The 23002-nt window shown below is 47.6% G+C and overlaps 1 protein-coding gene across 1 annotated transcript in view; it reads right to left on the bottom strand.

Moving 5' to 3' along the window:
* The window catches only part of KCNH4 (potassium voltage-gated channel subfamily H member 4), a 90010-nt gene that overhangs the window by 47857 nt on the left and 19151 nt on the right, over window positions 1-23002 (bottom strand). Inside the window, exons 2-5 of the mRNA XM_084804691.1 lie at window positions 22256-22489; window positions 17787-17918; window positions 6484-6611; window positions 286-529 (exon numbers count right to left, since the gene is read on the bottom strand). Coding sequence (XP_084660817.1) covers window positions 286-529; window positions 6484-6611; window positions 17787-17918; window positions 22256-22489 — 738 coding nt within the window. The remainder of the gene's footprint in view (window positions 1-285; window positions 530-6483; window positions 6612-17786; window positions 17919-22255; window positions 22490-23002) is intronic.

Genomic DNA, 23002 nt, shown 5'->3' with positions numbered 1-23002 from the left:
CCTATACTCAGAAGTAAGCCCCACTCAATGCAGTGGGACTTACTCCCAGGTAAGCATGTACAGAATTGCAGCCCTAGTCCATCTTCTCCACTATGGCGAGATGCCTTGTATTTCTGTTTACATCATAGTTATTCCTAAATGTGCACTGTACATACACATATACGTTTGCATATGTTATGCAAATTGGAACCCTCTTTGGGCCTCTTTGGTGATGCGCAGGTGGCCACCCTGCCTGTCGCACACCCCGCTGGGCCCCAGGAGAAGGTGCGGTTGCACTGCTCTCACCGACGATGAAAAGCATCTCCACCACAATGTCGCTGACGATGGTGCTGCGAGCTGCCACTGAGCTGTCCTCGGTGTCGGTAAAGCACACGTTGTATGGGACGGTCACAGCCACATAGAAAGTGGCCAACAGGATGAGCCAGTCCCAGAGGGCCTTGAAGACGCTGTAGTGGAGGAGGATGAAGCGAGACTTCTGGACAGAGGCCACTTTATACTCGGGCACTGAGGGCTTGTTCTCGAAGACATCCTGGGGAGCACAGGAGGCAAGAACCTCTTTCAGCATCCAGCATCTTAGCCATTTGTCTCTCCATGGCTCATGGGATGACGAAGGGACAGGGCATCCACAAGTAGGGGATTTCGTGGGGGTAGCCATCTCCCCCAGCCCAAGTACGCCCCTAGTAGCGATGCTATGTCATAATGTCATTCTCAGGGATGCTTGAAGTGGTGGCAAGATGGAAGGAGGGAAGGCAGGAAGGAGGGAAGGCAGGAAGGCAGGCAGGCAGACCGACCTCGGATACTGCATATTGAAAATGCAAGATCTCCCCATCACCACCCATGAAAGTCTTAGAATTACACCCCCCAAAAGTCCCTGAATACCACCATAGATGGGCCCACAAAACAGGGGGGGATATTCAGCACACCTTTATCTACAAGCCTTATTCATTCAGCAGCCCATGGAGCTAAGGCAGGGGTGCAAAAAGTGCCGCCCACCCTGCTATTTCTGGTGGCCCAGCAGACCCCCCCGGATCTGCAACTGTGGCTGCACTGCCTGAGGCTTCCCACACCATTGCCAGCAAGAGAAACCCTTCTCTATCTCTGATCTCTGATGAGGGATTCCCCTAGCAGGAGAAACCCCAGGGATTCCCTTCCCTTCTCTCCAAACCCTCATTAGAGATTGGAGATAAGGTGGGGATTCCCTTGCTGGTGATAGCAAGAAAACCCCCAGGGAGGGAGATCAGAGATAAGGATGGGATTCCCTTGTTAGTGCAAGCACTAGCAAGAGAAACCCCAGGGATTCCCTGTAGCGCTAGCACGAACAAGAGAATCTCCAGGTGTGTGGGTGTGGTCCCCTGGCACTGCCCAATGCAGCCCTCAGAGCCAAAAAGGTTGTGCATCCCTGGGCAAAGAGGATGAGAGATCCACATTCATTCATTCATTCATTCATTCATTCATTCATTCATTCATATGAAAACATTTTTATCCTGCCCTTCAGCAAAAGCTGTCAAGGCAGCTATCAAGAAAAGTTAAAGAAGTCAGTTGCATTTAACTCCCACTGACATCAATGGGACTTAAGTTAGCCATAACTAATTTTTCACACTTAATTCAGTGGGACCTAAGGGAGACTAACCTAGACTGGATCCAACCTATCCATTTAAGCATACAATAGCCATAGGAGTGTTATAGGATTACTGTCTGATTGCTCTGAAGGAGTCTGGGGTGGTTATTTTTGCACAGGAAAAGGTTAATGGGGCCAGAAGGATGCTTAGAGTTCTTTAATAGTCAGTGGCCTGGCTCACTCAATCACCACAGCCTACCAGGGCTTATTTAAGCCAGGTTAGGTTGTGGCGCATGCCGGTAGCCATTTTGAATATTCAAGCCATGGTGGGCAGGCACCATTAATAAACCACCCACAACACTAAAACAGCTCATGGGCTGTGGGTGCTTTGTTAACCACATTTACAGCCCACCCTTGCTGGTTTTGGATGCCATGATAAGCCATGGTGTCTGCCCACCAAGGCTTGAATATTCCAAATGGCTGCCAGGACGCATCACAACCCACCATGGCTTAAATAAGCAATGGTGGCTTGCGGTGATTGTGTGAACCGGGCCAGCGTGTGTATAAAAAGAAACAAAAGGATAGAAGTAGGTTGTGGAACAGAGAAAGACAGAGACCGCTGAACTCTGGAAGGTTCAAAGCATCTTGGGGCATTTTGCTGCCTCTCTGCGCAATCTGATGGTAGGTGTGTGTTTGCTATGAGCTCAGGGAACTATGCTGTCTCTCTCCACCCATGCTCAGCATGTATATTTGTAAATAAAATCAAATATTCCAAAATGATGTAAGCCTCCAGCGATGTAAGGCTCTCTCCTTCCAAAGGGATCTGACCCAGGCAAGTGCTGAGCCCCTGGGACGTCTCCCTGCTCAGGGGGAACGCATAACAATGCCAATAAAAAACCAAGCTTCTCAATAAAACAGCAACTAAAAAAAAACTCCCCTGCACTGGTGGGAACCACCCTAGACTGGGACTTATGGGTCAAGACCCACCTGTTGAAGACCAGTGATCTATAGGTCAGAGGGTGAGAACACAGGACCATAAGACGCAGCCTAATACTGAGTCAGACCATGGGCCCCTCTAGGCCATGGCACCAGCAGCTGTCCAGGGTTTCAGGCAGGGGACTTTCCTCGTCCTACCTGGAGCTGCTGGGGATTGAACTTGGGTCAAAGATTGGGTCAAAGTTCAAAGACTGAACTTTGCCTGCTTTGCATGCAAAGCAGGGACTCTTCCACTGACCTACAGGCCTTCCCTAAGGGCCCAGAGGACATACACGTCCTCAGCAGCAGAGTTCTCTGACGATTGTACAAAATGTCTTTCTTGTCTATTTGCCAGCCATGCCACACCATGACATGCCTCTCAAAAATCTACCAGTTCTGGAAATCAGAAGGTAGGCGTTGTCCGCACCCCTCACCTCCCACTGCCTTTTCCCATTGGGATAATCCTCTCTAATCCCCCTGGGACCACTCTCTGCCTAGTCACCCATGCAAAGCTCCTTAGCCCCCCAAGTGTGGATGAGGATTGGGAAGCCGCCGTCGCCACCCCACAGGGGTTGACCACGAATACTGTGCTGAAAATTTCTCCCACATTTTTCCGACCATTCTCATTCAATTTGATAGAAGAGAAATCGCTTTCGAAAAGAAACTCAATGATGAAGAAATTTCGGAGAAATTCTCCTAGGTTGAGGTTGGGTTTCTTGGGCTTACCTTACTTAGGAGGAGGCTTAGGAGTGTGTGTGAGTCTCCTGTTTTTCAATGCACAATCATCCCTCTGGCTGCCTTTGGCCTCCTCAGCTTCCTACGCTTCAATTAAAGCCCAGTTTAAGGCACCAAGAGGTAATTCCTCCCATGGGGCTTTTTCAGATCAGGAGGTACTGGCAGCCTGGGAGGGTATCAGTGATTAGGTAAGCTCAGAAATGCCACAAAAATACATTATGAAACATCTTGAATGAGGCACAACACTGGAAGCCTCTTTTATGGGGGGAGAAAACTTCCAGGAAATCAGAGGACAGATTTTGGCAGAGCACTAACCCCACCTCATCCCTGGAGCTGGACACAACACTGCCCCCATGTGCATTGCAGTGGATGCAAACTGGGGACCAGCCTGCCAAGACAGCTACTGCTGCTGCAGCACCCCCCCAAAAAAAACCCTGAGGGGAAAAAAAAGCAGCTGTGCTACAAGTCCTGCCAATGGGGAGCCCTACCTGGGAGAAACTGTGGAGGATTTCTCCTCCCCTTGGAGAAATTTGGTGAAATTGTCTCCCAAATTTCTTTGCCCACAAGCAAGGTGGAGAATTTCAAGAGGCCATTTGCACACAGCTCTAGCCACCATTATCAGCTTAGTGTAAGTCTTCAGATTTTCACATCGCAGGGCAGGGAAGGGGTTTACCCGGCTTGTAGCTGGGATGGCTGGTTTGCAAGAGCAGCTGCTAAGGCTGTCGTTCAACTGAGCCTCTCTCTCCCCCCCACCTCCCCACAACCCCCCGCAGCCCCCAAGCACCACCCTTCCCTCAAACAGCCGAAAGCCTTTTAATCTGCCTTGGCATTAGGTCATCGGAGGAACAGCTGTCAAGGCATCAAGAGCAGCAGAGGGAAAGAATGGAGGTCTTGGTTGTCAGCGGGGGCCCTCCATGCTGGGATTGGTTCTCCAGCTGCTGCCAGGCCACTAACAACACCCCCCCCACCGCGTGCACACAACACACACACCAGGTCCTATGGCAAAGTCAAGCAGGCAGCTGCATGGTGCAACCCTTGAATATGCAATCTAGGAACAAACTGAGACATCTGGCTTATCGATTTCCCCTACAACACAAAATCCACTCCAAAGAAAAAGCGGGCACGGCAGAAAGGGGAGAGGGTACCCCCCCCCCAAGCGAAACAATGCAAGTAAAGCAGCCTTCCCCAAGCTGGCACCATCCAGATGTGCTGGACTACAACCCTCACCATCCCCAGCCAGCAAAGCCAATGGCTGGGTATGATGGGAGGTGTAGTCCAGCACATCTGGGTGGCGCCCGCTTGTGGAAGGCTGAAAGAGAGCATCCCGAAATAAACCAAGCTGAATGCACAGCAACTTCAGTCTTACTGCAGCCCAACTAAACACTGCTGAGGCAGTACAGAGAACAACAACGATAAAACAATGTCCCAGGGCACGGTCTGAAGGCACATGAGGCAGCCTCCTTGCTGAAGCTGGGTCCAGTCAGCGCTTGGAGGGGATCATAGAATCCTAGAATAGTAAGGTTGGAAGGGGCCTATAAGACCATCAAGTCCAACCCCCTGCTCAATGCAGGAATCCGAGACAAAGCATCCCAGGACACCACCTGGGAACCACATGTAGCCACCTTGAGTTCCACAATTCATTCATTCATTCATTCATTCATTCATTTCATTTCTATACCGCCCAATAGCCGAAGCTTCTCACAATGGAAGAAAGGTGGGATATAAATGTAATAAATAACAGTAAAAGTTACTTCCCTTTTGTTTTCAGCAACTCTACAATAAACAAACCAGTTCCCATGCTTAGCCCTTGGCACACCGCATAAGCTGCCCTATGAGACATGGACTCACTCTCACTCTCCCACTGCCCTAAAAGGAGGAATCTATGTGGAGTCGTAAGATCGTGGACCACTTGCTACTATTCACACCATCAAGACCTTTGTGGTCCCAGATGAGGCTCTGTCCTGGACCATGTGATTTTATGCTGAAGAAGAAAGCACCTCAGAGCATGTGCAGAGTTCCCTCAGCTTATCTCTGCATAGTTATAACCAATCCAGCCCCTGTGTTTCAGGGCTTCATATGGGTCACAGCCCCTGCATATCTTTTCGTTATGAGTGCTCTCTTCTTCCCGAAGACAAACACAGCCACACAGTAACTCACTTTTCACCAGCCTCCCCCAACTTGGTGCCCTCCAAATTTTTTGGACTTCAATTCCCACCAGCCCCAGACAGCGGGGGCAATGGTCAGGAATGCTGGGAGTTGTGGTCCAAAACATCTGGAGGGCACCAGGTTGGGGAAGGCTGCACTACCCTCTGTAAAACTCCACATGGCCCTGGATGGGATGTGGGCCATTCAATCCATGTTTTGCCCCCACAGGGCATCCTTTTCAGTTGTAGTTCTTGAGGATACCCTTCTGCTCGGTGGCTCTCTCGCCACAGGCAGAAACCACCGAGCTGCTTCAGAGGGGGAAGCGCACAGCTGAAAGGTGACCCTCAGTTGTGGCTGCAGCATTCGCGGCCTTCATAGTGACGGGCTTATTGCTATTAAGACTGCAGGCACCAGGCTGCTGCCCAAAATCACGTCTGTGGACTGCACATCTCTGGGGGCTACACTCTGCTTGGAGAAAGCATGTCAATGGCCCCGAATCAGGAGCCGCTAATCCACAAAATTCTCTCTCGCGCACGCGCACACGCAAGCAAACGCACGCACACACACAATCCTCTAGGAGGCCTCATCACATCCATAGCAGATGCTGTAAAATTGCAGGAGGACTGCGCAAGCTATGCTAGAGACTCTCCCAGTGGCCATGGGTGAGTTAGGGGGCAATCCTATGCATGTTTAGAGAGAGAAAGGCCCTGCAACTCCCAGCATTCCCCAGCCACTTGGCTGGGGAATGCTGGGAATTATAGGACTTTTTTTCTGTATAAACATGCATAGAATTGCATCCTTAGTACATTTCGACACCACCCAAGAGCCAAAGCTCTCTGAATGGTTCACAATTCTTCAGTCTCTTTGCAACCCCCCCCCCCCCACACACACACACCAATCCTGCTAAGAGGCCCCTAATTCAGCATGGAACAATTACCTCTCAGAGAAAGTTGTTTGGGAGGTGGGTGGGATAAAGATGCTTGTGACTATCAATATGTCAGCAGTTGGGAAAGTTAAGACCACAGGGATCCCTCAGCCTCCCCCTTCCCACAAGCAGGTCCTTTCTTTACACTGTTAATCTTCATCTCTGTTCGCTCCTTCTTGCTGAATTGGCTGGCAAGATGGTGCAGTGCTGTGCGCCCCTGTTTCCTGGCCGCTCGCAGGTGGGAGCTCCCTGCCTTCTTACAGCGGTGCTTTTCTGGAAGAGAGGAAGAGTGGGGGCAGGTGTCACCATTCTGATCTCAGGAAGGGTGGCTTGGGTTTATGTATAGGCCTTCAACACAGCCATCTTGTTCCCCTTGGCTTTCCTCCCTGTTCCCCCCTCAGATGTATCACTGTCCCTCAGTCTCCCCACCCCATGCTGAACTGTTGATTCAGCATCCTATATGTGGTTGTCTCGCATGGGCAAGCTCTCCCAGCCACCGAGGTTTACAACAGTGTGATTTCATAGCGGGTTCCCAAGGCTGTTAGCAATGGAATGTTCATCAACAGGACAGCTTTGTAAGTGAAGTGAAAGGTTGATTCAGGGCAGCGGGGAACATTGCACAGGGCACAATGAGCAACAATCTTTGGAGGATGGGAGATTCTAAGAGCGGCCAAAGGGATAACAAGGAGCGTAATATCACATACTGATATGAGCTAACCCGCCAAACCTTTGGCTACAGGTCTCCAGTCACAGATTAAGAGTTAGATGGGACTTTATGAGTCCATCAAGTCCAATATGCTGCCAACAACAGGAATCCTGCTTAAATCTTGATCAAAGAACTACCCACCCTTGTCTCTAAACGTGGGCATCAGTGGTAGTGAAACCAGGGCTCACCGGGCCGAAGTGCCAGGACATTTTGATTAGCTGGGATGATATCATCTGTCACCCCACCCCACCACCCCGACAAATTTCCCTGTTCTCTCTAAGCTTAGCTGCAATCCTCACAGTAGCCGGGGGGTGGGGGGATGGATTTTCCCAGCAACGATATACAGTCAGGGCCAGAAATATTGGAACAAGGATAACTGTTTTGGCAGTTGGCCTCTGTACACCACCACACTGAAGTTGAAAGGAAACACACCCAGATGGGAGCGAAGTCAGGACTTTCAGCTGTCATTCAAGGGGTTTGACAAAAGTGGGGCACTAACCATTCAGGAAGGACAGCCAGTGGCATACACACACCCCCATCGTTGGTGGCTCATAAGTAATGGAACAAACCAACATCATCTCAAAATTAAGGATCGCCTTTAATACCTGGATGAAAATCCTTTGCCGTCAATGACTGCCTGAAGTCTGGAACCCATGGACATGACCAGATGCTGAGTTTCCTCCCTCAAGATGCTTTGCCAGGCCTTGACTGCAGCTGCCTTCAGCTGCTGCTTGTTTGTGGGTCTTTCAGCCTTCAGTCTTGTCTTCAGTGAGTGAAAAGCATGCTCTATTGGGTGGAGAGCAGGTGACTGACTTGGACATTGAAGAACATCCCACTTCTTTGCCTTGAGAAACTCTTGGGTAGCTTTTGCTGTATGTTTTGGGTCATTATCCATCTGCAATATGAAGCGGTGTCCTATCAGTTTGGCAGCATTCGGCTGAATCTGAGCAGGAAGTATAGCCCTATACACTTCAGAATTCATCCTGCTGCTTTTATCAGCAGTCAGGTCATCAGTAAACACCAGTGACCCGGTTCCATTGGCAGCCATACGAGCCCACGCCATAACACTGCCTCCACCAGGTTTGACAGATGATGTGGTATGCTTTGGATCATGAGCTGTTCCTTTCCTTCTCCATACTTTTCTCTTCCCATCATTCTGGTACAAGTTAATCTTGGTTTCATCAGTCCAAAAGAATCTTATTCCAGAACTGTGCAGGCTTCTTTAGGTGTTTGCTCATGAAGGCTAATCTGGCCTGTCTGTTCTTGAGCGTTAACAGTGGTTTGCACCTTGTTGTGAAGCCTCTGTATTTACACTCATAAAGCTGTCTCTTGACTGTAGATGTTGACAATGACATGCCTACCTCCGCAACAGCATTCTTGACCTGGCTAGATGTTGTGAAAGGGTTCCTCTTCACCATGAGCAGAATTCTGCAGTCATCCACTTTAGTTGTCTTCCGTGGTCTTCCAGGCCTTTTGCTGTTGCTGAGCTTGCCAGTTAATTCCTTCTTTTTCAGGATGTTCCAAACTGTTGTATTGGCCACTCCCACTGTTTTTGCTATCTCTCTGATGGGTTTATTTTGTTTCCTCAACCTAATGATGGCCTCCCTCACTCTCATGGACACCTCTTTGGACCTCAATTTGGGGTTCCAGTGAACAGCTACCAAATGCAAATGTAACACTCAGAACCACCTCCAGGCCTTTCCAGGCCTTTTATCTGCTTGATTGGTACCCAGGAAACAGGCCACACCTGGCCATGCAGCTGCTTGTCAGCCATTTGTTCCATTACTTATGAGCCACCAACGATGGGGGTGTGTGTATGCCACTGGCTGTCCTTCCTGAATGGTTAGTGCCCTACTTTTGTCACACCCCTTGAATGACAGCTGAAAGTCCTGACTTTGCTCCCATCTGGGTGTGTTTCCTTTCATCTTCAATGTGGTGGCGTACAGAGGCCACCACATTATCCCTTCATGGATCACTGCCTTGTTGTGGCGAAGGGGCTTGCGTAACTCAGTGAAGCCATAAGCTATGCCGTGCAGGGCCACCCAAGACAGACAGGTCATGGCAGAGAGTTCTGACAAAATGTGGTCCACTGGAGAAGGAAATGGCAACCCACTCCAGTATTCTTGCCAAGAAAACCCCATGGAACGTATCACAAGGCTAAAAGATATGACGCCGGAAGATGAGCCCCTCAGGTCGGAAGGTGTCCAATATGCTACTGGGGAAGAGCAGAGGGTATTTCCAAGTAGCGCCAGAAAGAGTGAAGCGGCTGGGCCAAACCCGAAAGGACACTCAGCTGTGGATGTGTCTGGTGGTGAAAAGAAAATCTGATGCTGTAAAGAACAATATTGTTTAGGAACCTGGAATGTAAGATCAATGAATCAAGGTAAGCTGGAGGTGGTCAAACATGAGATGGCAAGATTGAACATCGACATCTTGGGAATCAGCGAACTAAAATGGACAGGCATGGGTGAATTTAATTCAGGTGACCATCAATATCTACTATTGTGGGCAAGAATCCCTTAGAAGAAATGGAGTAGCACTCATAGTCAACAAAAGGGTGGGAAAAGCAGTACTGGGGTACAATCTTAAAAATGATAGAATGATCTCAGTACAAATCCAAGGCAAACCATTCAACATCACAGTAATTCAAGTCTATGCCCCAACCACTGAGGCCGAAGAAGCTGAGGTTGATCGGTTCTATGAAGACCTACAACACCTTCTAGAACTAACATCAAAAAAAGATGTCCTCTTCATCACAGGGGATTGGAATGCTAAAGTAGGAAGTCAAGAAATCACCGGGATAACAGGCAGGCATGGCCTTGGTGTACAAAATGGAGCAGGACAAAAGCTAATAGAGTTTTGCCAAGAGAACATGCTGATCATAGCAAACACTCTTTTCCAACAGCACAAGAGGCGACTCTACACATGGACGTCACCAGATGGTCAATATCGAAATCAGATTGATTATGTCCTTTGCAGCCAAAGATGGAGAAGCTCCATACAGTCAGTAAAAACAAGACCTGGAGCTGACTGTGGCTCAGATCATGAGCTGCTTCTTGCAAAATTTCGGCTTAAATTGAAGAACGTCGGGAAAACCACTAAACCGTTCAGGTATGACCTAAATCATATCCCTGATGAATATACAGTGAAGGTGAGGAATAGATTTCAGGGATTAGACCTGATAGACAGAGTGCCTGAGGAACTATGGACGGAGGTCCGTAACATTGTTCAGGAGGCAGCAACGAAATCCATCCCAAAGAAAAAGAAATGCAAGAAAGCAAAGTGGCTGTATGATGAGGCTTTACAAGTAGCTCACGAGAGAAGGGAAGCGAAAAGCAAGGGAGAAAGGGGAAGATATACCCAACTGAATGCAGAGTTCCAGAGAATAGCAAGGAGAGACAAGAAGGCCTTCTTAAATGAACAATGCAAAGAAATCGAGGAAAACAACAGAATGGGAAAGACTAGAGATCTCTTCAAGAAAATCGGAGATCTCAAGGGAACGTTTTGTGCAAAGACGGGCATGATAAAGGACAAAGAAGACAGGGACCTAACAGAAGCAGATGAGATTAAGAAGAGGTGGAAAGAATACACAGAAGAACTATACAGGAAAGATCTTAATGTCCCTGATAGCCATGATAGTGCGGTCACTGAACTCGAGCCGGACATCCTAGAGAGTGAAGTCAAGTGGGCCTTAGGAAGCATTAGTAACAACAAAGCTAGTGGAGATGACAGTATTCCAGCTGAGCTATTTAAAATCCTAAAAGATGATGCTGTTAAAGTGCTGCATTCAATATGCCAACAAATCTGGAACACTCAACAGTAGCCACAAGACTGGAAAAGGTCAGTTTACATTCCAATTCCAAAGAAGGACAACGCCAAAGAGTGTTCAAACTACCGCACCATTGCGCTCATTTCACATGCCAGCAAGGTGATGCTCAAAATCCTACAAGCTAGGCTTCAGCAGTATGCGAACCGAGAACTACCGGAAGTACAAGCTGGGTTTAGAAGAGGCAGAGGAACTAGAGATCAAATCGTCAACATTCGCTGCATCATGGAGAAAGCAAGAGAATTCCAGAAAAATGTCTATTTCTGCTTCATTGACTACGCTAAAGCCTTTGATTGTGTGGATCACAACAAACTGTGGCAAATTCTGAAAGTGATGGGAGTACCAGACCACCTTACCTGTCTCCTGAGAAACCTGTACGAGGGTCAAGAAGCAACAGTAAGAACCAGACATGGAACAACCGATTGGTTCAAAATTGGGAAAGGAGTACGACAAGGCTGCATATTGTCACCCTGCTTATTTAACTTATATGCAGAGTACATCATGAGAAATGCCGGGTCGGAATTAAGATTGCTGGGAGAATTATCAACAACCTCCGATATGCAGACGATACCACCCTAATGGCAGAAAGTGAAGAGGATCTCAAGAGCCTCTTTTTGAGGGTGAAAGAGGAGAGTGCAAAAGCTGGTTTGAAACTCAACATTAAAAAAACTAAGATCATGGCATCTGGCCCCATCACTTCCTGGCATATAGAAGGGGAAGAAATGGAAGCAGTGACAGATTTTACTTTCTTGGGCTCCAAGATCACCGCAGACGGTGACTGTAGCCATGAAATTAAAAGACGCTTGCTCCTTGGGAGGAAAGCTATGGCCAACCTAGACAGCATAGTAAGAAGCAGAGACATCACCTTGCCGACAAAGGTCCGTCTAATCAAAGCTATGGTTTTCCCAGTAGTAATGTATGGCTGTGAGAGCTGGACTATAAGGAAGGCTGAGCGCCGAAGAATTGATGCTTTCGAACTGTGGTGCTGGAGAAGACTCTTACGAGTCCCCTGGACTGCAAGGAGGTCAAATCAGTCCATCCTAAAGGAAATCAACCCTGAGTGCTCATTGGAAGGACAGATAATGAAGCTGAAGCTCCAATATTTTGGCCACCTAATGCGAAGAGAAAACTCCCTGGAAAAGACCCTGATGCTGGGAAAGACTGAAGGCAAAAGGAGAAGGGGACGGCAGAGGATGAGATGGCTAGATAGCATCACGGATGCAATGAATATGAACTTGAGCACACTCCAGGAGAGAGCGCAGGACAGGAAGGCCTGGTGTGCTATGGTCCATGGGGTCACGAAGAGTCGGACACGACTGAACGACTGAACAACAACAGAGGCCAACTGCCAAAACAGTTATCCTTGTTCCAATATTTCTGGCCCTGACTGTATTGTTGTGAGCTATCCCTGTTGTAATGCAAAGTCTTTGGGGCTGGCTTAGTCTTGAGTGAGCAATTAAGACCCATTAGCTTTACAAAAGACATACAGAGAGATGGACCAATGCAACTGCCTGTGTTTTTTGGACTCCCCTTAGGAGAATGACTGTAGGGACAGTCATGATGAACACCTGCACTTAAAAATGTACCATTACACCACTGGTGGATACCAGTGGAGGCTGGTGGCACTAATGTCAGTGGGGTGGTGTATCCAGTCTGGGTTTCAGTCAGAACCAGTTAGAACTCTAAAGAAACCAGCTGTTCCTCTAATCTTATGGAATCTACCTAAAATAAACTAACCAGAAGAAAACTACATTTTCTTAGGGATGTTGGGGAAATTCGAGATGGACTAAAATGAGCTTGGATTTCTAAGAATCCGACCAGCAGAATCTGCTGCAGACAGGCCTCCTCAGGCCACACAGAGGCCATGGACTTCCAGGTCTTTTTTTTTCTTTTTTTTAACTTTCCTGAAATTTAGACATATTTATTCGTAGGAAAATATGTACGTTTCTGCTGAGACCAGTAAATATACTCGGGGAAAAGTTGAATGGAATGGGAGTTGTTGTTGTTGTTTATTCGGTCAGTCACTTCCGACTCTTCGTGACTTCATGGACCAGCCTACGCCAGAGCTTCCTGTCGGCCGTCGCCACCCCCAGCTCCCCCAAGGTCGAGTCTGTCACCTCCAGAATATCATCCATCCATCTTGCCCTTGGTCGGCCCCTCTTCCTTTTGCCTTCCACTTTCCCTAGCATCAGCATCTTCTCCCGGGTATCCTGTCTTCTCATGATGTGGCCAAAGTACTTCAGTTTTGCCTTGAATATCGTTCCCTCAAGTGAGCAGTCTGGCTTTATTTCCTGGAGTATGGACTGGTTTCATCTTCTTGCAGTCCAAGGCACTCTCAGAATTTCCTCCAGCACCACAGTTCAAAAGCATCTATCTTCCTTCGCTAAGCCTTCCTTATGGTCCAGCTCTCGCAGCCATAGGTTACTATGGGGAATACCATTGCTTTAACTATGCGGACCTTTGTTGTCAGTGTGATGTCTCTGCTCTTCACTATTTTATCAAGATTTGGCATTGCTGTTCTTCCAAGAAGTAAACGTCTTCTGATTTCCTGGCTGCAGTCAGCATCTGCAGTAACCTTTGCACCTAGAAAGACAAAGTCTGTCACTGCCTCCACATTTTCTCCCTCTATTTGCCAGTTCTCAATCAAACTGGTTGCCATAATCTTGGTTTTTTTGAGGTTTAACTGCAACCCAGCTTTTGCACTTTCTTCTTTCACCTTCATCATGAGGTTCCTCAGCTCCTCCTCGCTTTCAGCCATCAAAGTGGTATCATCTGCATATCTGAGATGATTAATGTTTCTTCCAGTGACTTTAACTCCAGCCTTGGCTTCATCAAGCCCAGCACGTTGCATGATGTGTTCTGCATACAGGTTGAATAGGTAGGGTGAGAGTATACAGCCCTGCCGTACTCCTTTCCCAATCTTAAACCAGTCCGTTGTTCCGTGGTCTGTTCTTACCGTTGCTACTTGGTCGTTATACAGATTCCTCAGGAGGCAGACAAGATGACTTGGTATCCCCATCCCACCAAGAACTTGCCACAATTTGTTATGATCCACACAATCAAAGGCTTTAGAATAGTCAATAAAACAGAAATAGGTGTTTTTCTGAAACTCCCTGGCTTTCTCCATTATCCAGCGGATATTGGCAATTTCGTCTCTAGTTCCTCTGCCTTTTCTAAACCCAGCTTGTACATCTGGCAATTACTCTCATTCCATGAATTGCTGGAGTCGGCCTTGCAGGATCTTGAGCATTACCTTTCTGGCATGTGAAATAAGTGCCACTGTTCGATAGCTTGAACATTCTTTGGTGCTTCCCTTTTTTGGTATGGGGATATAGGTTGATTTTTTCCAATCTGTTGGCCATTCTTGTGTTTTCCAAATTTGCTGGCATATGGCATGCATCACCTTGACAGCATCATCTTGCAAGATTTTAAACGGTTCAGCTGGGATACTGTCATCTCCTGCTGTCTTGTTATTAGCAATGCTTCTTAAGGCCCATTCAACCTCACTCTTCAGGATGTCTGGCTCTAGCTCACTGACCACACCGTCAAATCTATCCCTGATATTATTATCCTTCCTATACAGATCTTCCATATAATCTTGCCACCTTTTCTTGATCTCTTCTGCTTCTGTTACGTCCTTGCCATCTTTGTTTTTGATCATACCCATTTTTGCCTGGAATTTACCTCCGATGTTTCTAATGTTCTGAAAGAGGTCTCTTGTCCTTCCTATTCTATTATCTTCTTCCGCTTCCGCGCATTGCTTGTTTAAAAATAATTCCTTCTCTTTTCTGGCTAACCTCTGGAATTTTGCATTTAATTGGGCATATCTCCCCCTATCACTGTTGCCTTTTGCTTTCCTTCTTTCTTGGGCTGCTTCCAGTGTCTCAGCAGACAGCCATCTTGCCTTCTTGGTTTTCTTTTTCTTTGGGACGTTTTTTGTTGCCGCCTCCTGAACAATGTTGTGAACTTCTGTCCATAGTTCTTCCGGGACCCTATCTACTAAATCTAGTCCCTTAAATCTATTCTTCACCTCCACTGCATATTCATGAGGAATATTAGTGAGCTCATATCTAACTGATCTGTGGGTCTTCCTTATTCTCTTTAGTCTGATTCTAAATTGTGCAATAAGAAGTTCGTGTTCTGAACTACAGTCAGCTCCAGGTCTTGTTTTTACCAACTGCATAGAGGTCCGCCACCATTGGCTACAAAGGATGTAGTCAATCTGATTTCGGTGTCGACTGTCTGGTGAAGTCCATGTATAAAGTCGTCTCTTAGGTTGTTGGAAGAGAGTGTTTGTTATGCACAGTGAGTTGTCTTGGCAACATTCTATCAGCCTATGTCCTGCTTCATTTTGTTCTCCCAGACCATGCTTGCCTGTAATTCCAGGTGTCGTTTGACTACCCACCTTAGCATTCCAGTCTCCTGTAATGAAAATAACATCTTTGTTTGGTGTACTATCCAGTAGGAGCTGCAGATCCTCATAGAACTGATCTACTTCTGCTTCTTCAGCATCTGTGGTTGGGGCGTATATTTGGATCACTGTGATGTTAAATGGCTTACCCTGAATTCGAATTGAGATCACTCTGTCATTTTTTGGATTGTATCCAAGCACTGCTTTAGCCACTTTATTATTAATTATGAAGGCTACTCCATTTCTTCTGTGGTCCTCTTGTCCACAGTAGTAGATCTGGTGGTCATTTGATGTGAAGTGGCCCATTCCAGTCCATTTCAGTTCACTGACACCCAAAATGTCTATATTTAATCTTGACATCTCCCCAGTAACCACATCCAATTTGCCCTGGCTCATAGATCTTACATTCCAGGTTCCTATGGTGTGTTGATCTTTAGAACATCGGATTCGTCGTTCACCACCAGCACCGTCGGCCGCTAGCCGTCCTTTCGGCTTTGAGCTAGCTGCGTCATCACATCTGGGGCTAGTTGAACTTATCCTCTGTTCCTCCCCAGTAGCATTTTGACCATCTTCTGACCTGGGAGTCCCATCTTCCGATGGTATACCAACATATCTCTGGTTGTACTGATCCATTTAGTTTTCATGGCAAGAATACTGGGGTGGGTTGCCGTTTCCTTCCCCAGGGATCGTATTTAGTCTGACCTCTCTGCCATGACCTTCCCGTCTTGGGTGTCCCTTCACGGTTTAGCTCATGACGTCACTGAGGTGCTCAAGCTCCAGCATCACGACAAGGTAACGATCTCCTTTGCTGAAGGAATGGGAGACAATATGCTAAATGTTATGGACTAAGGTAAATTACGTAAATTGTTGCGAAACCTCTTACGGAATTATTTGTGTATTTTTCCACATAACGGGGGGGGGGGGGAACAAATCCGCCTCTGACTGGACGACGGAGCAAAATGTTCCTGAGAATTCACAAAACACAGATGGAGTGGATTTTACACAGTCCATACATCCCTACATTTTCGTCAATCTCCTCAACCAGCCTTTCAAAATGTTCTTTACTACCTTCCAACCAAAGTCTTTTTGGATGCAGTTAGAGTGCAATATTTCCCTTACCATACCACCTCTGCACAATTGTCATGGGGTACAATTAGCGATGCATGAGGAGTTGGATCTTTGCAAATTCTGATATGAACTGATCTGACACACGCACACATGCACACCGCACAAGTCCTGGTGTAACACACAGATTGGAACTGAGTTATCCACCAGTTTTTGCTCTTCCCGAACATTCTGATGCATTTCTTGACTCAAAATCCTCATCAAAATACATTTAGAAATGCATATTTAAATCTGCATTCGAATGTGAATTTTGTGCAGATTTAAAAATAAATAAGATAAATCACAAACGAATGTGGAAGTGGGACAGAACAGAGTTATGGATGGACACATGAGAAAGTGGCACGGACTGGAAAAAGATGGATCCATCCATCCTTAGGCAGAATGCAGTGGAAAGTTCTCCTGAGCAAGCTCCATTGAAATGAATGGGAACTGGAGCCTGGTAGCAAACGTGGACACAGCTCCTTTCATTTCAATGGGACTTGTGCAGCAGAACTTCCTTAAAGCTCTTCCTGCCAGTAAGTCAGCTTTAGGAGAGGCATTTCAGCCTTTTAGAATGGGGAAAGAACATGCAAAAGCCAGGAAACCACCAAACAATCAGTGGTTGGAGGGAAGGAAAGTGGGGCCAGGGGAAGGGGTGTCGCCACCTGAGGAACCCCGGAGAGCCAGATTTGGCCCCCAAGCCTGAGGTTCTGCACCCCTGCTTTAAAGCAACCTCTTCACACAGAGCTGCTTCTGGCCTTCTAGAGAAACATGTAGAAACATGACTCACACTTCTGCTCCCAATGCTTCTGGATCTTGTCTGAAAGGAGGAGATGCACATGAATCCACAGGGAGGTGCACATGTCTCAATGGCAGGACAAGAATGCACTGCTTACGTGAACCTCCCTCTTTCAGCCCAGACCCAGAAGGGTGGAGAAAGGATACATTGAGCCCCCTGTGCTTCCACATCTGGTGCTTCCGGGTTTTGACTCTGAAGGAGGATATGTGCATCCCATGAAGAATACATGCGCTTCTTTCCCCTTTGGGCAAAGCTCAGAAGAGTGGAAGCCTGAGAGATGTGCACATCCTCTCCCTACCCTACTAGGTCCTGTCGAAAGGGAGTGAAGTGAGCATTTCCTGGGACGGATTGTGCCTCTCCCCACCAGGGATCTCAGTGCATGCACACGCATGCGCACACACACGCGATGAAAACTTGCAGAGCAAGAAGAGGAGGTGGAAGTCACTCAAGCTTCCTTTGTTGCCACTCCTGTCTCCTCTCCTCAGACATGAAGACTGTTTTAAGGCTTGCCCCTTGCCCTGGGTGCTCCTCTGCCCCCGTACCCGCCCCCCGATCCCAAGACCTCCTCCCTGAGTCCAGCCTGTCTTCCCCCCAGCCCTCACCATCCTTCTTTTCACTGGGGTGACTCTTTCCATGGCTCTCGGTGATGTCCTTGAAGGAGAAGAGGAAAAGGACCACCTCGCTTTTCTCGTTCTTGATAGGGACGATGTCCAGTAGGCACCAAAAGGCTGTTCCTGCAGCAAGGGGAAGAGGGGGAAAAACAAGGCCCCACATCATTTCTTCACCAAGGGAGCCAGGAAAAGATCAAAACTCCACCTGTCCCCTGCTTCCTTATGAGCACCTTAAACTTGAGGCTGAACCAACCCCAGGGAATCACTTCTTGCAGTTTTCCTTAAACACACATTAAGGGCACCACTACGCCCTTAAACTGCTTGTGATCAGCTCAGAATGTTTCGCTTTGGAGGGGATGTCTTCTTACAGGCAAAGGCACTCTGCACATGCACAAAGGCACTTTCTTCTTAGATCAATTTTTTGGGGGGAACCCCCCCAGGGAAATAACTTCTTGCAGTTTTCCTTAAATGCACATTAAGGGCACCACTATGCCCCTAAACTGCCTGTGACTGGCTTGGAATGGTTCTACTTGGGGGGGGGGTTCTTCTTACAGGCAAAGGCACTCTGCACATGCATAAAGGCACGTTCTTCTTAGATCAATTTTTTGGGGGAGGGAATGATAATGTTCTTGAGAGTGGGCAGGCACTCTACACCTGGCTCAAATGCGCTCTGTAAAACCAAAAGGTGATGACTGTATCAAGCCATCCTCATCGGCTTGGCTTGGCCCCAGCTGCTACAGTCTGACCCATTTTTTAAAAAAAAAGCTTTGCAAACCACACATCAGATGCCTAGGCTGGAGGGAGTCTCCAGAGAGAGACTAGGGACTATGTAGTGCAGTGGCAGCGAAACAAAAAACAAAAGAAGAGCTCAGCCTCAAGCAGACGTTGAGAGAGCATCTATTAATACCAATTAATTGCACAATGCATTTCAACGAACGGCTTCATCAGATATCAATAGACAAAGAAGTAAAATAGGTGTAAGGAAACACCACTGCCATGATACAGTAGACTAGAATAGCATTCATAAGAAAAGCATCAGAGTACAGAACGGATAAACCCCAAAACTAAGAGTAATAACAATTTCTTATGAGTGTCATTCAGGCCTTTTACAGCAGAAGATAGATTGAGATCTTGTGATATATCTATGGTGGTCACTTACACATTGCCAGAAAAGAGGACATGCACCACCGAAAAAGAAGACACCAATTTGCAGAACATTTGCATATGCTTAGTTATGTCAGAGATGCAAATTTAGAAATAATTAGCATAATTTAAGTAGAAATACAATAGAGTGGGAGACAGACTAAATGACCTGTGTGCCTGCTCAGATACTCTGCTTAGTCCCATCCAGGTACTAAGTGGGCAACTTCAAGGCCCCTGGCTGCTCCCCATCCTTATGATTAGAACATAAGAACATCAGAAGAGCCCTGCTGGGTCAGACCAGGGGTCCATCCAGTCCAGCATTCTGTTCACCCAGTGGCCAACCAGCTGCCCACAGGAAACCCACAAGCAGGGCACGAGCGCAACAGCACCCTCCCGCCCATGTTCCCCAGCGACTGGTGTACACAGGCATACCACCCCTGATATTGGAGGTAGCACATAGCCATCAGGGCTAATAGCCATTGAAAGCCTTCTCCTCTATGAATTTGTCTACTCCCTTTTAAAGCCATCCAAGTTGGTGGCCATCACTACATCTTGTGGTGGCGAATTCCATAGTTTGACTCTGCGCTGTGTGAAGAAGCCCTTCCTTTTTTCTGTCCTGAATCTCCCACCAATCAGCTTCATGGGATGACCCCAGGTTCTAGTATTATGAGAGAGGGAGAAAAAAAAGTCTCCCTATCCACTTTCTCCACACCATGTATAATTTTGTACACCTGTGTTTGACTTTAAACCAGACTTGGATTGGACAGCTCACCAAATCAGAGGACACCTTCAAATAGAGGACTGTCCTCTGTAAAGTAGGACAACTGGCCACCCTCTCAGAATGATTGGCAAGGATCTTTTGACTCCCGATTGTCTAAAAATAACAACATTTTAAAAACTACATTCCCCCCACCCCAGTAAATTGCATTGCTGGAAAAGAATGCTCACTAGGAAATCAGGAGTGGTTTTTTTTTTCTGAAAAAGGACTTGTGCTTGGTTCTGGTACTGATTACAAATTCCTGGGCTAAGCATATGCTCAGAGGCACTCTGTTTCTTATTTCATAGCACATGTCTGCCTACCTGAACCGCCCCTGAGATTGGTGTACATCGGGGTTCTGATTAAAAAACCCAAGTAGATCCCACAAGCATGAAGTCTGCCCTCCCTTGTTTTACAGAACAGTGGTCTGGTTCTTACACTGTTTTGCTTTTGATCTATAAATATTTACAGTCAGTTCTGATGCAGATCTTTGCTGAAATGTGTTGGGTATTATTTTTTATTAATGCATTACATTTTCCTTTGGCGACTGCTTGTGATTTACCCTCCTCTCTCGTTCCCTTTTGTGCTTTTGGGTCTATTTTTGCAGCGTTCTTTTTCTTCCTTTGTTCTCCTTTTTGTAAGGGCAGCTAGACCTGATGTCCAAACACTGAAACCGTAAGCAGTGGAGAAGACCAGATGCTAATAATAACTATCATTTTTCTTATGAGTGCTTTTCTAAAACAGTGGCGTGGTTCTTATATTGCTTTTTGTCTATTGACATTTACAGCTTCTTTCTTTGAAGTCTCCAGTCATAACATTGCACGCTAGGGGTTATGAGTTTGTCGAGCCTTTAGCAGCTGATAAAGACTTATTTTATCATTTGGTAAGGACTTCATAGCAGCCTTCCCCAGCCTGGCACCCTCCGGAGGAGCCAGACTACAACACCCATCACCCCAGCCATACTGGCTGGGGTGATGGGTGTTGTAGTCTGGCACCTCCAGAGGGCGCCAGGCTGGAGAAGGCTTCCTGATAGCATCTAGCTTTCCAGAAGGAGAGGCAGCCATGAAAATCACATCTCTGCGTACCCCCTTGCACCCAAAATGTGGCACATACATGGAGTGACCTTCAACCCCTGGTGCCTGGGAAATTGCCAAGTGCCAGATGGGGAAATTGTTTCTAGGGATTGCAAAACACAAGCTGCTGAGGGCATAAAGGTAAAGGTAAAGGTGTCCCCAACCAGTCGTGTCCGACTCTAGGGTGCGGTGCTCATCCCCGTTTCTAAGCCGAAGAGCCAGCGCTGTCCGAAGACGCTTCCGTGGTCATGTGGCCAGCATGACTGAACACCGAGGCGCACGGAACGCATTGTAGCTTTTAAAAAAACAACAAGCCAGAAACTCAAATTGTGGCCAGGAGAAAATGGGTATCCTGGGCTAATGCTGGAACACTGATATGAGTTGGCATGGAAGCCACTGGACACATCCTTTTCCCAGGGCTGACAAAAGAACCCAGGAATCCTGGATTCTGGCCCTATCTGCTATGCTCCACTAGCAGGTGTGTGTATCTTCTGGTGTATCCTCTGGTGTAGGTTGGACTCTCAACCTACATCCGTTTAAATCAGTCACTCCCAGTGCTATCCTAATCCACAGATCTGCTGACTGGAGGGGGCTTGGATGCCACAGAGGCCCCCTGCACCAGCGGAGAGGAGCTCTGCAAACGGGGGGGGGGGTAGTCCACCTGTTCTGAGGCACCAGTTATGCCCGCAGAAACCTCTGTAGGCATAAGGCGCTGAGACAGGTCCTTCCAGGGGCAGGAGCAGCTTTGGATCCACTGGATTGCAAGCCCCTCCATTCCCTAGTGAGGCACCTGGATTGGGCCCTCAACCAGCCTCAAGTTGGTGTCGGTATTTCCCCTCCCGCTGTAATCCATCGGAGGGGGAAAATAATTCTGAGACCTGCCCGAACCCCCCCCCCCAGTGAAAAATGACCCACCTCCCATCCTGGGTTTGGGAAGCAGCAGATCTCCCTGTCACGCAACCTCAGGATTGTTCTGCCCATCAGTCTGTACCAAAGAAACTTGAATTCTACCACCTGCAGAAACTAAGCTGCTATAAATATATTTCACAGTCAAGGGCAGAAGCATACACCTGCCATAACCTCACCCCCTGGCTGCAAATTGTACTTGCTCAGCCCAGCTTTGGCTTCTTAAATTTCACCGGGCATTGACACACACACTTTTAAGCCTATCTTTGCAGCCTTAAGGACTAGAAACTTGCCTTTTTAACAAGAAAAGCTAAGATTCTCAGGATGCTAATTTTTGTAGCCAGTACCAGTTTCGGCACGTGGCACTTATGGAATACACACAAACCCACTAGGCTGTATTTTTAAATTTTAGGAAGCCGGGAGTTCTGTGGCTCTTGGTCCCATCAGAAGTGTATAGTCACATACAACACAGAGGTCTGAGCCAGGTGTCCCCAGATTCTGTTCCGAAGTCTACTGCACTTGGATCCTGCTGGATCCCACTCTGAAAGGGGACACTCTGCAAGGGTCTCCCCCAAACTCACCACCCTTCTTGTAGAAGCAGACTTCTGTCTGGTATTCCTGCTTTCCCTCCAACACTTTCTCAATGCGCTGCAGAACAATTTCGCTGGTCTCACCGCCGTAGAGGAAGCGACAACTGCAGTTCTTCTGCATGACTTCGGTCCGGGCAAAGCCGGTCAGGTCGCAGAATCCATCAGAGCAGTAGACGATGGGGAAGCCGCGATGCACCTGGGCGTTGGCCAGGAGGAAGTTGCTGTCTGCAAAGAGCACAGAAGACAGATCTCTGCCCTGAGTTATTACGGTTGGCGTGGAAAGAACCAGGAATCCAGAGGCCACTTTTGATTTTGATGGCCTGGGCCCAGCCTGCTTTAGGGCAGGGGCGTTGCACCTCTTACTTACTTACTTACTTATTTCTTTCATTTATATCCCGCCTTTTCCCCTCCTTAAGGAACCCAAGGCAGCACACATAATCCTCCTCCTCTCCATTTTATCCAGCAACAACCCTGTGAGGTAGGTTGGGCTGAGAGTCTGCGACTGGCCCAAAGTCACCCAGCGAGCTTCCATGGCCGAGTGGGGACTAGAATTCAGACCTCCCGACTCCTAGTCCAACACTCTAGCCACTACACCACACTGGCTCCACACTGGCTCTCTTTCAGCCCGAGAGCTGAATTCCATGTCTCAGAAGCTCTCGGGGGCCCCTATTCCAGGGGTGGGTGGAGCTGAAGGCCAAAAGAGTGGGGCCCAAAATTCCTCAAATATCAGCATATTTG

Source organism: Heloderma suspectum, chromosome 6, assembly GCF_057233095.1.
Source record: "Heloderma suspectum isolate Gila_16-S chromosome 6, 16-S_ref, whole genome shotgun sequence".
In the NCBI taxonomy this organism is placed as follows: domain Eukaryota; kingdom Metazoa; phylum Chordata; class Lepidosauria; order Squamata; family Helodermatidae; genus Heloderma; species Heloderma suspectum.
This window is presented reverse-complemented; position numbering and strand designations above follow the sequence as displayed.